This window comes from Populus trichocarpa, chromosome 6 (genome assembly GCF_000002775.5).
Source record: "Populus trichocarpa isolate Nisqually-1 chromosome 6, P.trichocarpa_v4.1, whole genome shotgun sequence".
NCBI classification, from domain to species: Eukaryota; Viridiplantae; Streptophyta; class Magnoliopsida; order Malpighiales; family Salicaceae; genus Populus; species Populus trichocarpa.
The window spans coordinates 22,984,853-22,998,519 of record NC_037290.2 but is presented as its reverse complement, the minus strand read 5'-3'; the positions used below and the strand labels follow the sequence as shown (position 1 = coordinate 22,998,519).

Genomic DNA, 13,667 nt, shown 5'->3' with positions numbered 1-13,667 from the left:
TGTTTATACACGCTGCACCATGTGGAAAAGGGTATGGCTGCGTATCTAATGATATACGATGAATGATTAGATTTGGCCTCTGTGAAGTGTCTCACGTCCCTTTTTAATGGCGCAGGCGCCGCCCACTCACTAGGACATGTGAAACACGAGGCAACAACTTTTCAATTAAAAATAAAAAAAATATAACATGAAAAATACTAAAATGCCCTCATGATCCTCTTAATTACACAACATATCCATGCAATTTCACTGTCGCAATCCACAGTAATCTATGTCTAGAGCTATAGTGAAATCCCCGTGTTATTTAACTTTTTTTATAATATTATAATTAGAAAAAAATCAATAAAACAGTTAAGGTAAAAAAAATGTTGGTTATATGAACATGAATTACCTTAACTTTTTTTTTATTCAAGTCCTTTTTTTATTTTCAAGTCCTTTTTTATTGTATTTTTTTCCATTCAAGTTTTTTTTTATAAATATTGGGTCATTTTGTTTTCATTTAACATATCTCAAACCTTTTTTTATTTTTGTTCTTTTTTTTATTGTATTATTTTAATCCTCTTTAACAGTTGAGGGTGATTTTGCAAAATTGATGTTCAATAAACCATAAAATAATATTTAAAATTATGAACATATAAGGCAATGCAAGATGAAAAAAATATTTTTTTAAAAAATAAAATTCAATATAAGAGAAAAACACAATCTAAGATGGGTTGTAATTGTTATCCATAATTTTTTTTTCTTTAATATTTTTTATCACTTGACTTTTTTCACTTTCAATTTAATCATTTTAAATTAAATTGACTTAAAACTGAATTTGATATTTTATTTTAGTTTACTTTATATGATATTCTTGCAATGTTAATAATAAGTTTCGACCATCGAGTTAATGTTCAATTTGACAAAATAAATTTTAATTTTATCTATTCAAAGCGATTAAAATTCATGGGATTCAATTTCAAACCAAAACAAATATTCAATTTTTTTCCTAGAAAATAACATTTTTATATCAACTTTCCGACTCAATTTTTTATTGTAATTAATACAATTGTTATTATTTATCGGTACATATAATTTTTAATTTATTTTATTGAATGTACATATAAACTTTTTAGTTTTTAAAAAAAATTAATGCTAAAAAAACATAAACAATGCCAACATCCTTTTTGCATTGAGAAAAAAATGTTTTATCTCATAGAATAGTGTGAGGAATCAAACTAGTTGACAATAAGCACTAATTTAGACATTTCCCTGTTTTCTTTCCTTATATAACTATATAATAACATTAATTTATATTTACAATTTAATTACTTGAATTAGATTATTAAAAGAATTTCAGTTTATTTAGTTTAAAATACAAGATTTTTAATTTTAATTTCATGTGATATAGTTTAACAAAATAAAATAACAGCATTATAACGTCTGGTCCATGCGTATTAATTATTATATACAAAAAAAAAAAATCATGGCAAAAAAAACGAAAAAAACCCTATAGAGATTCTGCTTCACCAATCCATCTTTGAGAGCATGCAATCCAAGATCAACCTCGATCCTCCAGGGATTTTTGACAACTAGACCGAACAATTTTCAGGCCAAAGCTCGTATACATTAATATTCCAGACATTAGCAGTGAAGATATGGACGTAATTGAAACAAATTGTTTGAAAGCTAATTAATTTAAATAAAAAGTTTTAAGTGGGGTTAAGATAACATATAAACCTTAAATACAAATTGAAATTTACCCTAGAGTGAATTTCTAAAGTCCAAATTTCGATTAATTAGTTGTTAATATCTTAAATGAAAAGACCATCTATATCCAAGAATGCTCTGTCTTTGGGTTTTTTTTTTTTTTTTTTTTTGTTATAGAGATCATCCGCAAATGGAGACTTTGGAAAGTGGAGAATAATTTCCCGAAGGCAGAAGAGGCCACAGCCTTACCATCAAGGCAAATCTTGAGGTATCACAGAAATATATTACATTAAATTTTGTGAAAACTTAGGGTTAGAATTAGCTTTTCATGATTATAATTTTAGGTTGGTGGAGTGGTTAGGCTTGTTTTTTTTAAAAAAAAATTAATGTGGGTGTTCAGGCCAGTTTGCGCGCACCTCGACTAATCCCACAAGCCCTGAAGTTAAAGCTTCCAGTGGTTATCATATTAGCAACCACAGGGCTCGAACCGGTTAGGCTTGATTTTTTATCTTATAGGTTGATGAGTGAATTTTCATAGCTTTTTTGCAAAAAATAGGTTTCAAAAATATAAAAAGTATAATAGATGAGCAAGAGCATAAGAGTAATAATATGGCTTTGTGTTGTATGCTATGATTTGTGTATAGAGTCCTATTGTGAAGACTTTTTTTTTATGTCATGTTGTCACTTCTATTAACTTATATGGTGACCTAAAATATTTATAAATCTCAATCACACCAACTTATTTCATGGAAAGTGGTGTTGTAAGTGTCTTGTGGTGCGTGAAGTTCTCATGGTGAGTTGATGGTTGTTGTAACTATCAATATATATGTTATGTAGTTAATTAGTTGGTTACACGTGACATTAATTTTATTTATTAAAACATATTTAATTATTAATAAAGGCATATGAATCTATAGTAAAGATAAAGTTCTAGGGACAAAAATACTTTGCAAAGAAAATTATAAAGTTGTTATAATTATGAGATTTTTATTGCATTAAAGCATTGTTCCTGGTTAATTATTTATTAAGACTGGATATTAATTAGAGTTGTTGAGACTGGTACATATTATTTTTTTTCTTTAATAAAAAGAAGCAATAGTTCTCATAAATTGATGTATAAGGAATATCTAGAACTAATATATAGATGATTATCAGATGACATACACACTAAATTGACCTGTATAAGAATTTCATATGGAGAAATCACTTGTGTCTATAGAAAGGTTCACATGACAGTTATGTAAGTAATCTTTATACTTGAGATCACTAAGTTATCTTATATAAAAAAAATATTATATCCCGATCATGTTATACGTTATCCTAACTAAGAGCAACAAACAAGTAGATATTGAGTATAACATGAATTACATGAAAGTATATAAGTGATCAAGAGAGGATTCATCATCCCAGGTGAATTAGAAAAAAATATTTCATATGTTCTCAAATAGTATTTATTGTAAATCTTTGCGCAAGGTAGAATGAGATATGAAAATAGTTTCAAATTTTATTTAAAGAATCAATGACTATGATGTTGAAAACAAACATGATTTGATAGAGTAAACATACTTCATGCTATAATGTTTAAATCAGAATATTATTGATGAAGAGATAATAATTACACTGAGAAATTAATCATTAATTGAAATGTTAAATCAAACAACTTATGACTTTTCTAATATTTGAGAATCATGACAAATTGCTAGGTATTGTACTTGATTTTCAAATATAAATCAATCAATTCAGATAATAAATTAATTAATTTAATTAATTTAATCCTATTTTATTTAGAATTTTTAATTTATATTTGGACTAACTTATTAGAAAACCTAATGTGTCATATACATATAAACTATTTGTTAGAAATTAAAATGGGATGGTTAATCAAGTATATCTTGATTGTAAATAAGTTTTAGAAATTGAAGAATATAATATAATTTATATAAAGAATTACAATTCTAGACCTAGAAAAATCAAGTAAGAATGAATAAATTTTTAAAATTATTATGAAATAATATATGTGATATCATTCAGGGGGTCAATTGGTATTTTTTATTTATTTATAGGATTTTTAGGTTTCTTTATAAATAGAATGGTTATACCTCTTATTTTGTATGTATAGTTCTATACATAAGACTTGAAAAAAAAAAGATATTACTCAAAGACAAAACAATTCCTCTCTCTTAAAAGGGTTTAAGAGATTTCTCATTAGTTGTTCGTGTAAATTACCATTAGAGACCCGATACTTGGGACGACTTATGGTTTGCAACAACTCAATCTTTAAAGTAATTATTCAGAGCTAAAAATAACATTTGATATCTAGGTAATCTTTGTATAAACTCTTAAATAACTCTAGATCTATCTTATGAGATTTTGAGACTTCTATTTTTTTAAAAAAATATTATTTTTATTATGTATATATAAATTTTAGGAACCCAACAATAATAATGATAAAAAAAAATTTGATGCTCATAATTAATTGTAGTACTTATTGTGTCATTTGCTAGTGAATGGGTTGATGATTGTTCGTGCCCTTTGAGATGACATGTTAACAAAAAAAAAAAAACTTTTTGCAAGGAAGGAGGCACCTTTACTTTGCATAGAATTATATAGACACCTCGGTGATGAGCGATTCTAGCATACCAAAACTAAAAATATATTGAAGGATGTACCTAATAAGGTTGGCCCAAAATCATAAAAGTGCTTGGTGAGGTTGGGAGGGAAAAAGAAGGGAGCAATATATTAGATCAAACAAATTTATTTTTCATATTTTAGAGTATAATTATTAGACTCGATCTAAATTAATTTAAAATAAAATATAATTAAAATTAGATTTTAAATTATTAAATCGACCTATCGGATTATCGGATTGGACCGAAAAAAGGGCTTCATTGATGGTAAAGAAATTTCATTGATGCTAGCTTGCAATATATGCTTTCTCTTGCATCATAAAATTAGAATTGAGCAATGCAGAAACGAAAGGAAAGAGTAACATCATTCTTGACAAAATCAACAGCATTACTTCAAACTTTAAAATAAATATTTAATTAATAAACAGCATAATTAGTAGTAATTAGTTTTTCACAATTCTACCACCATGGGATCCCTCAAATTTCCCCTTATAAAATAATTTACTAGCAAACTTCTCACCATCCCTTTTGCAACTAGAACAGGAAGTAGACAACATGGATGACTCCCAATAAAAAGAAATGGGAAGCATGGAGAGAAAAAGAAGAGGCCTTTGAGGAATAGTAGTAGTAGTAAGGATAGGGGTACAGTCCCTTTGCAGGGGGTGCTTGGCCGTTAGGAGTGTTGAAATGATAAACAGGGGGTGGAGGAGTGCCCCATATAGGATACCATGACGGTGCTTGTGGGGACCGCGGTGGTGAATGATAAGCTGGTGGTGATGGGGGTGGTGATGTAGGTGGCGGCGGCTGCGGTGGTGGGGAGTGGTAGGAATGTTGAGGAGATGGAGAGTGGCGGGATGGTGGTGATGGATAGTCGAGGAGTGGTGGAGGAGGTGGTGAACATATGACTGGACATGTAACACAATCACTTATGCAAAGTAAACCCGCCGCAGGTTCTCCCATTGGATCAGCATCAGAGTTTGCTCTAGCAAACATGACCATCTCCAACACAATCACTATCTTGAAAAACAAGGTAAACCATCTTCCTCTTGGAGATGTTAGCGGACCATTGAGATAGCCCATCTCTTGTAGTTGCATTGGACAACCTTGAATCAAGGAACCTGCAGGTTATGATGTTAGTGGCTTTGTCAATCCTGACTCACGAACTTGTTGTTCTTATCTACCTTGTGACCTAATAAAGAACCAAAATGCAGCCAACATAAGCTCCTTTTTAGCTCTACAAGCGTGTCTATGGCTCCTTTAAAAAACATTTTTTTTAGATGATTCTTTATTGGTCGAGGGGTGTATTGCTGTAAAGGAGACGCCCTCACTTCTACACCTTTATTAATCTTCGGTCTGCAGAGGGCTGGATTCACCAATGAATGGGGTAATAATTTAATAAACCAGAATGGAGTAAATGGAGCCAAACTTGCCCTTAATTGAAGGGACCTTAAAGTCAAGTGCCCGAATTTGATGCCTTCAGAATATATCAGAGTGCTGTACAGAGAGCTTTAACTAGTTTCAAGATCATTGAAGGTACAAATTTTTCTTCTTTTGGTCTGAAATGGATGCATATGCGAATAGACAGAACACGCATTGTTGGACCTACATGGCTCAGACATGATGAAATCATCAAGACTTTTCATTTGACATTGCAACATTGTTTCCCACTTAGCTAAAAGCTCTTAATTCAAAGATTTAGCTGAGCATAACTGTTCCTGCATTATTTTATAATGCAGTATTTTGGCATGATAATTAAGTATCAAGCTAAAGCACTGTGATCATTACTTTATCATCTCTTTGGAGCTTGGAGCTTGTATTTTTGTATTCTTTCATTCTCGTGGGAGAAGGAATCCTAAGCAAAACTTGTTTGACAATCCCATTCGTACTTTCTCCTATACCTTTCTCTGATCATAATCCAGTTTTGAGGGCACTAATTCTCTCTTCACTTTATCACTTTTTATGCCTTTCTTCTTTATTTGTTCTTTTCTTTCAGGATAGGGCTTCTGAATCTTCTCTCCCACTCCATGTTCTAGTGACTTCCATCTCCCATGTAGCACCAACGTTAATTATGAATTAATTGGTGCTGTCCCATCTTGAATACTTCCGTCCTAGGGACAAAATTGATTATGTGGACCATCCCCACCATCATGGACATATTTTCTATGCTAATTAACAACCTTTTGCTCTATTAATTATGAGATGGTTCTTTATGTTCTTTTGTGGCTTTGTTCAGTCTTCTTGATCTTACAAAGTTCAGATGAGGATGCGGTAATCATACTCCTTTGTGCTTGTGTTCAATATTACTAAAAGGAACCCTATTTTCCAGTTAATGTCTCAGTCGTAGTTTTGAAAAAAAAAAAGAAAAAACAAAGAAAAATTATCGGCAGTGATTACAGAAAACTGATATCCAAGTTAGAGGAAAGATAAAATTTCCTTTGACCTTTTAGCCTTTTTGTTTCTCTATTCACTGTCTCAAAGGTGCTTTCAACCTCCGCCTAGTATTAGAAGATAACAAAATAACTGTCTATTGTGCTGGAAGAACAGAAGTAATGGAATACAGAAGCCACATTCGCAAGAGAGTGAAGATTCACGGTTCTTGTTTCCCATCATTTCTGATAGATGCCTCTTTGTTTCATCTTGTTTTCTTACAAAAATATCAGAACTCACATTACAAACATCCTTGAATTTCCATGTCTCTTTGGTTTATGAACACTTCGTTCTTTTCTATCAGCAAGTAGTTTTCTGGTGTTGGTTCTTGTAGGTTGGGCCTTAACTTTCTTGGCCGTCGGCCTCTCCCTGATTAGAACCTTGTTCAGTTCTCCCTCTACAGGACGTACGTGCTTTCTCCTGGTTAATTAGCATCAAAACAGCACATTAGAAAATAGATGCATTCAGAAACCAACGCATGCTATGGCCCAATATGGAGAATGAACAGTGAAAAGAATCCTTGTAGTTGATTAGGTAATTTTGGGGTGATCAAATCGAACTTCTCAAGTGTCATGACCTGTAGTTTTGTTTAGCATCAAAAGGTCCCTTATTTTGTCCTCCTGATTCCTACAAATTTTGCAGCTCTATATCTTCCATCCCAGCACCTTAATACCAAACAACCGAGTTTAAACAAGTTGAATCTTGGTGTCTATATGATGAGTCAATATTGACCAACCTGAGTTGCATTCGACATCCTTGCCTGTAAAGGTGACGTAGGTTGTGGAAGAGGACTGCAACTACGACCTCTGCTGCTTACTCCACGGCTCTGCTGCTGTTCTGAGTTCATTCCAAAGTCTCTCAACCGGTTAAGTTCTGGCACTATAACTGTGGCAAGACTTGGCCTGTCTCTCTTCCTTAGTTCAGCACACTTCAATGCCAGTATAGCAAATCTTAACGCCTCTTCCACAGGCCAGTCCGATACTGTGTGGTCAAGCATGTCCGAAAATCCTCCTCTTTCAATGGCCCTCCCCACCTGATGTGCAAGACCCATCGGAGGCTTGGCCGTGATGATTTGGAGTAACATTATTCCCATTGAGTAAATGTCTGATCTTGTAGTTAACATTCCTGTTTGTTGATACTCGGGATCTATATAACAAAATGTACCTGCAGCTGAGGTCATGTGGTATTGTGTGACACTATCAGCTATAGAAGGAGGGACTAAACGAGCAAGGCCAACATCACTAATTTTGCTCACATAGTTACGGTCTAAAAGAATATTTGCTGGCTTAAGGTCCCGGTGGACAAGGGGCTCTGGCTTTGTTTGGTGGAGGAAAAGAAGGGCTGTGGCAATCTCAGCAGCTATTTTGAATCGTGTGCTCCATGGAATTGGAGGGGTGTTGTCTTTTTGAAGCAGCCTGTCTTCCAAGCTTCCGTTGTCCATGCATTCATATATCAAGACTCCATACTCAGGGCAGGCACCAAGAAGAAGGACCATGTGTGGGTGTCTAATGGTGCTGAGAACCTCAACCTACTCACATTACCGAGAATGCTAAATCAGTCATGAATTTAAACAACTCCAAAAATAATTAGGCTTCTGACCAATATTTAATGATTTAGAGGAAAAACATGCGCACTATTTAAAGATGAATGACTCAATTAGATTGTGCAGACAATCACACTTGTAATCCTGAGAAGATTATTTTGCTACCTTACCTCCTGTTGGAACTGCTTCTTCCCTTGAGCAGCTCCAGGTCTTAAAGCCTTGATGGCAACCGGGGTATGATCAAGTTTGCCTTTATACACAGGTCCATATCCTCCTTCACCAATTTTATTTGATGGTGAGAATTTATCCGTGGCTTCTTCAATCTCTTCAATAGTGTATCTTCTGTACCGTACATCATTGTGTGCCAAAGCATTCAAAGCACGATTCTTCTCCCCTGTCTCTCGCTCAGCTTTCATCTCCGCCTGCTTTCTTTTCCGAGCTTCCATCTCTGCTAGTTTCTGTGATTTCTCAGCTGCTTCAATGGCAACTCTGCACTTGGCCTTCTCCAGCTCTGCCATGGCAAGAGCTGCCTCTCCTGCGAGCTTGGTTTCCTCAAACTTACGAACCTCGTCAACCTTCCATTGATTAAGTTCAGTAGCCTGGATCAAGAACATTTAGCTTTAAACCTTTTTAACCAATTTAAAAAACATAACATTTGTTAATGGTGCTTTAAGCTGTGGCGTCTCATAACATTTTCTTTATAACCTATCAATTAAGTTTCTTCTGGGTATCAGCAGCCAACTGAGTATGGAAACTGCAATGCGTTCAAATGCAGGATTGAGTTCAATGACAGCAATGTTCTTTCAAATTTTTGATGCATTCGATGATGGTATAAAACTACCTTTTTTTTGGCTGAAAGTGCTTCTTTGCAAGCTGTGCTGTACATTGCCATGGTCTGCTTCAGCTCAAGCCTCAGTCTTCTCATCTCAGCTTCTAAGAAGTCCTGCAAAGCATAATCCAAAAATGCTACGGTTATCAATATCCATTTTTTACAATGCAGTAATTCTTATTGTATGAATACAATTTACAAAACGTTCAACCTAAAGAAACCTACTGGTGTTGACTGAAGAACACTTTGCACTTACTGCGTTTGACTCGTTCAGAGAGGAGGCTGAAGCAATAGACTTATCTAAACCTTGGGCCGAGCTGTCCATGATTGCCAACGCGAATGTCCCTGTATTTTGAGATGCATCAGATGTAGAATAACGGAAAGTTGAGAGTCTTCCGGCAGAGAAGGGAGGGTCAGTGCTTTCCATTGAGAAATTAGAAATGGGCTTTCTTCCTCCCTCATGTTGTGGTTCTCTAATGAGATCATGGACCTTGTCCGAAGGAAATCCACCTGGTTCTGTACTTCTACACTCTCTCTTCCTTGTCTGTGCTCTGGTTTAAGAAGAAAAAAAGTAACATTAAACAAGGCATATGATTAAGAGAGCATTCTAGATAGACTATCAAAATAAACATGCATGCTTCCTTTTCAATCATGTATACTAAGGAACGCATCTTCACACACAATGCAGTATTAGATTTTGATGGTTAAGCCTCTGCTTATCTATCAGTGGATCTTTTCCATTAATAAGGAGTGAAATGTGCAGAAAAAAACTCCTACCTAACTCCATCTGAATCTAGTTCAGCATTATCCTGCTGACTTCGAGATGAAACTGCTGGCATAGATGGTGTCTTTTGCGGTGCACTAGAAGGAGGCATTCGTTGTGCTTTTTTGGAAGAGAGGATCTTTCCTTTAGTGATTACATAAACAGAACAAAAATCCGGGGCAATTTTCATTAAGCTAGTTGGCACATCTTGGTTTTTGAATTTCCTGTGCACCCATAACATGAGATAGCTTAGAACTGTACATTGTAATTTCTGTAAACCAAAGATTTTCCTAGTTCAGTACTATTTTTTGAGAGAGAGACCTTGTAAGAACATTTCTTCCTGATGCACCCAGAACAATATTTCCAATTAAACTGCTGTTGATGTAGTCCGCAACCGCCTGGGCAACATCAATGTGATCTAGTGCTACCTGCTTTAAACGAACCTGAATTTGGCAATATATATATACGAATCCCATTAATTTTAATGCAGCTATAATAATATAACGTTATAAGGCCAGATTCTACATGCATGGCATCAGCTTTGCTTACCCCTTTACGGGCACAATATCCACGGGAGGAAGTGAAAAGCTGCTGCACCTCCTCAGCCTCGTCAGCCTGACCATCAGCAACTTCTGAATGAATCTCAACAGATAAAACAAAACAATCAGACAAAATTACCTCAACTCATTTATAGAATGAGAAAAGAGAAGAGGGTACCTACTATATTGATGGTTTTTGTGCTTGACATGAATTAGGACAATAACCGGGTTATTTCTTGCGAAATTATCAACAGCCCAACGAAAAGCATGCTGGCTGTTCTTGTCTTTGTCAATTGCTACAGCAGTGGCATTGAAGAGTGAATCACCATTGTCATCAGCTGTGGCATTGGAAGGCATTTAGGAATATTGCTGATGATGCCCCTCGAATAAGATATATGGATAATTAAATTCAAGTTTTCGATGCTACAAAAATTGGCGTCAGGATCTCCAAAACCACCACAGGTTAAGTCTGGCTATAGGGGAAAAAAAAGACAGAGAGAGAAAAAAAGGTAGAAAGAAACTAATGCTTGACTTCTTTTCATTCCTTTCCAACTCTTGTGCGTCTCCCTCCCTCCCTCCATCGCTTATTTTAGGCAAATTTGGCCAGGACATTCTCTCTGTACTTGTTTATACAACGATATATGTTGAGACTTTGCTTGTGATAATCCTCTTTATGCTTTGAATAGTAAATACTTTGTTTGGATATCTTGGAAATTTGACTTACTAGTCAAACCAAACCTACAGGGACAAACAACCCTTCTCTTATTTATTTTTTTTTGCTGGCTAGATAATACTTAATTAAGAAAAGTATATATATATATAGATATAATTTTGAAGATAATGGTTGTTTTTTAAAATATTTTTTAAATAAAAAATAATAAAATAAAGAAAAATAATAGAATATAATAGTAAAAAAGAAAAGATAATTTCAAAAAATTGAACTTACAAAATTTTATATGGTTAAAAGTAGAACAAACCACAAAGATGGACTCGTGAGTCTCGCTTTACTCTGAAAGTGTTTGAGAGTGTGGTAATAATTATTTTTTAAAATATTTTTCACTCAGAAATATATCAAAATAATATATTTTTTATTTTAAAAAGATCAAAATATATATAGATATCGATATTAAGATAACGATTGTTTTTTAAAGTATTTTTTATTTAAAAATATATTAAAATAATATTTTTTATATTTTTTAAAATTTATTTTTGATATTCTCACATTAAATTAATATAAAAATATAAAAAATAGTATGACGAAGGAAAATAATAGAATATAATAGTTAAAAAAAAAAATCAAAAAATTGAACATCAAAAAGTTTATAGGGTTAAAAGTAGATCATAAACCACAAAGATGACTCAAGTCTCGCCTGACTCCATACCCACCAGATTCTGACCCGAGTCCATTGCCATGCATGTCCACTAGAACTTTACCCAAATCCAATACCGACGACACCTACTTGATCCGCAAACCACTGCCAAACTCAAACCTTTTCCGATTCCAGTCCCAGTAACACCAGCACTTTATTGGCGTTGGCCTTCATGTTTGTGGTCATGATCAGTGGGCAAAAGGAACCTGTGAGTACTAAGCAAAACTGAAGCTCAAGCATAGCCACCATTTGTTTTGTTTTATCTCGTTATGCATTAGCAGCAAATCAAGGCATGGCTTTATACACTGAAAGCTTAAGAGAGAAATTAAATTGGCATTGGTGGTGTGATAAATGAAGAAAATGTCTGCATTGGTTTGTTCTTGCTATCCGGATGATGCCTGTGCGATAATTTACTTATTGTAGCAGCAACACCAAACCTATATAACCCAACAGACATGATAGGTCATTACGGCTGCAATAGCATTGAAACCTAGGGTTCCATATAGTAACAGTACTGTAGTGGTTCATATAAGATGTTTGATCTTGTTTTTCCAAATCTTCTTCTCTAGTCTTAACTGATTTCGACTTTATCTCCTGGATCTTAATAAAGTTGGAAAAACTTGTGCCTTTGACAAAGAGTTTCAAAGCTAAGCATTTATAGTGGTGTTATTACGAGATGAAACATACAGAGACGTAAATGGCAGGCTTCGGTTTAGAACGACGGGGGCAGATTCAGATGAGACATGCCTAACAAGGCATACAGTTATAGTAAAACACTGATCATATTCAGAAACTGGGAGTTCGACTCGTATAAATCCCTGGTCAGCATTTTGATTAGACATCGAAGTCTTCTGTCCTTCAGAAAAGAACCATTTCCGAAGCAAAAGGGCAGAAAGGAAAGGATGCTGGCAATCCTTTTCTGAAGATAGATACCGTTTGCCAGAAGATCTAGCGAGATGCCTCGGGCAAGATTGCCAGGACAATATTTGACTCTTTACTTCGGCTGTGTAAGCAAAACAGAAGACATATCACCTGAATGGTTATACATCAACAGCGTAGCATTTCCAAATTGACGAGGCAAATCAAAAGATTTTAGATTACAGCAAAATTTGAAGGCTATTCTTTTATATTCCTCAGTATGAACTGTTCACTCCGATAGATGAAACACTAACATCTATCAGAAGTAGATGAATTGTCATGAGAGAAAAACCCTCAAGCTCCAAATGCCAAAACAAAACAAGAGGAGATCTCTAATCTCTTACATGAACAGTTGACTCAAGTTAGCATATCGAGAGAGCTCTTCAAAAGAAAATACTGCTTTTATCGGCATTTAATTATTGTCACGCATTTAAACATTGTCAGTACCGGTGCCTACTTCTGCAACAGTATTCTTCAAACCTTCAGCCATCATTCGTTCCCTGTTTTGTAATTGTCTTTCAACAACAACCATATACAGGCCTAGAAAAGAAATAACCAGAGGCTATCAGAAAGAAGATAACCTTGAGGAAAAACAAAGCTTGCGATGCAACCATTCGAGCCAGTAAAGAAAAAACTTAGCAATAAATCAGGAGTTGGATCAAGAAAATACACTGATTGCTCTTCCTATAGCTAGCATAAGCCCAAAGAATCCTTGAGGACCATTTATCACCAATAACTCCTCGGCCTCCCATCCTTAGCTGCAAAAAGCCACCAAATTGCTGAGTACTAGGGATGATAGCAATGGCTCGGGTCGGAGCGGAGTTTGCTCCACCTGTCCTCGACCCGGAATATCCATATACACCATCCGGCCCTATCTCCCAACCCGGACAGGTCAAGGCTGGTTACCCCAACCCGATATTGATTTTTTTCTCTCTCTCTAGACTCACTTAAAATCACATTTA

At 34.6% G+C, this 13,667-nt stretch overlaps 4 protein-coding genes across 4 annotated transcripts; all 4 read right to left on the bottom strand.

The window, feature by feature from the left end:
- Positions 1-4,850: 4,850 nt before the first annotated feature.
- Positions 4,851-5,396, bottom strand: LOC18100646 (pollen-specific leucine-rich repeat extensin-like protein 3). Its single transcript, XM_006381944.2, has one exon. The coding sequence runs from the start codon at positions 5,394-5,396 to the stop codon at positions 4,851-4,853; it is 546 nt and encodes a 181-aa protein (XP_006382006.1).
- Positions 5,397-6,647: 1,251 nt separating this feature from the next.
- On the bottom strand, positions 6,648-10,546 carry LOC7470681 (U-box domain-containing protein 52). Its single transcript, XM_052454070.1, has 8 exons — positions 10,428-10,546; positions 10,200-10,321; positions 9,893-10,102; positions 9,372-9,666; positions 9,128-9,229; positions 8,457-8,885; positions 7,480-8,271; positions 6,648-7,163 (listed from the first exon to the last, which is right to left on the bottom strand). The coding sequence occupies exons 3-8, from the start codon at positions 10,066-10,068 to the stop codon at positions 7,086-7,088; spliced, it is 1,872 nt and encodes a 623-aa protein (XP_052310030.1). The 5' UTR covers positions 10,069-10,102; positions 10,200-10,321; positions 10,428-10,546; the 3' UTR covers positions 6,648-7,085.
- On the bottom strand, positions 10,073-10,774 carry LOC112327999 (uncharacterized). Its single transcript, XM_024603767.1, has 4 exons — positions 10,600-10,774; positions 10,428-10,510; positions 10,200-10,321; positions 10,073-10,133 (listed from the first exon to the last, which is right to left on the bottom strand). The coding sequence occupies exons 1-4, from the start codon at positions 10,772-10,774 to the stop codon at positions 10,073-10,075; spliced, it is 441 nt and encodes a 146-aa protein (XP_024459535.1).
- A 2,119-nt stretch (positions 10,775-12,893) lies between these two features.
- LOC112327952 (uncharacterized) lies at positions 12,894-13,611 on the bottom strand. Its single transcript, XM_024603596.2, has 2 exons — positions 13,407-13,611; positions 12,894-13,267 (listed from the first exon to the last, which is right to left on the bottom strand). The coding sequence occupies exons 1-2, from the start codon at positions 13,455-13,457 to the stop codon at positions 13,136-13,138; spliced, it is 183 nt and encodes a 60-aa protein (XP_024459364.1). The 5' UTR covers positions 13,458-13,611; the 3' UTR covers positions 12,894-13,135.
- Positions 13,612-13,667: the final 56 nt, after the last annotated feature.

Coding starts and splice junctions, on each gene's coding strand:
- LOC112327999 (XM_024603767.1), bottom strand. CDS start 10,774: ATGCCTTCCAATGCCACAGCTGATGACAATGGTGATTCACTCTTCAAT. Junction 10,511..10,599: donor GCACAAAAACCATCAATATA/GTAGGTACCCTC, acceptor AGATTCATTCAG/AAGTTGCTGATGGTCAGGCT. Junction 10,134..10,199: donor GGAAGAAATGTTCTTACAAG/GTCTCTCTCTCA, acceptor TACAATGTACAG/TTCTAAGCTATCTCATGTTA.
- LOC18100646 (XM_006381944.2), bottom strand. CDS start 5,396: ATGGGCTATCTCAATGGTCCGCTAACATCTCCAAGAGGAAGATGGTTT.
- LOC7470681 (XM_052454070.1), bottom strand. CDS start 10,068: ATGAAAATTGCCCCGGATTTTTGTTCTGTTTATGTAATCACTAAAGGA. Junction 9,230..9,371: donor CTCTGAACGAGTCAAACGCA/GTAAGTGCAAAG, acceptor TATGCTTTGCAG/GACTTCTTAGAAGCTGAGAT. Junction 8,886..9,127: donor CACTTTCAGCCAAAAAAAAG/GTAGTTTTATAC, acceptor TTCTTGATCCAG/GCTACTGAACTTAATCAATG.
- LOC112327952 (XM_024603596.2), bottom strand. CDS start 13,457: ATGGGAGGCCGAGGAGTTATTGGTGATAAATGGTCCTCAAGGATTCTT. Junction 13,268..13,406: donor GGTCCTCAAGGATTCTTTGG/GCTTATGCTAGC, acceptor TCTTTCTGATAG/CCTCTGGTTATTTCTTTTCT.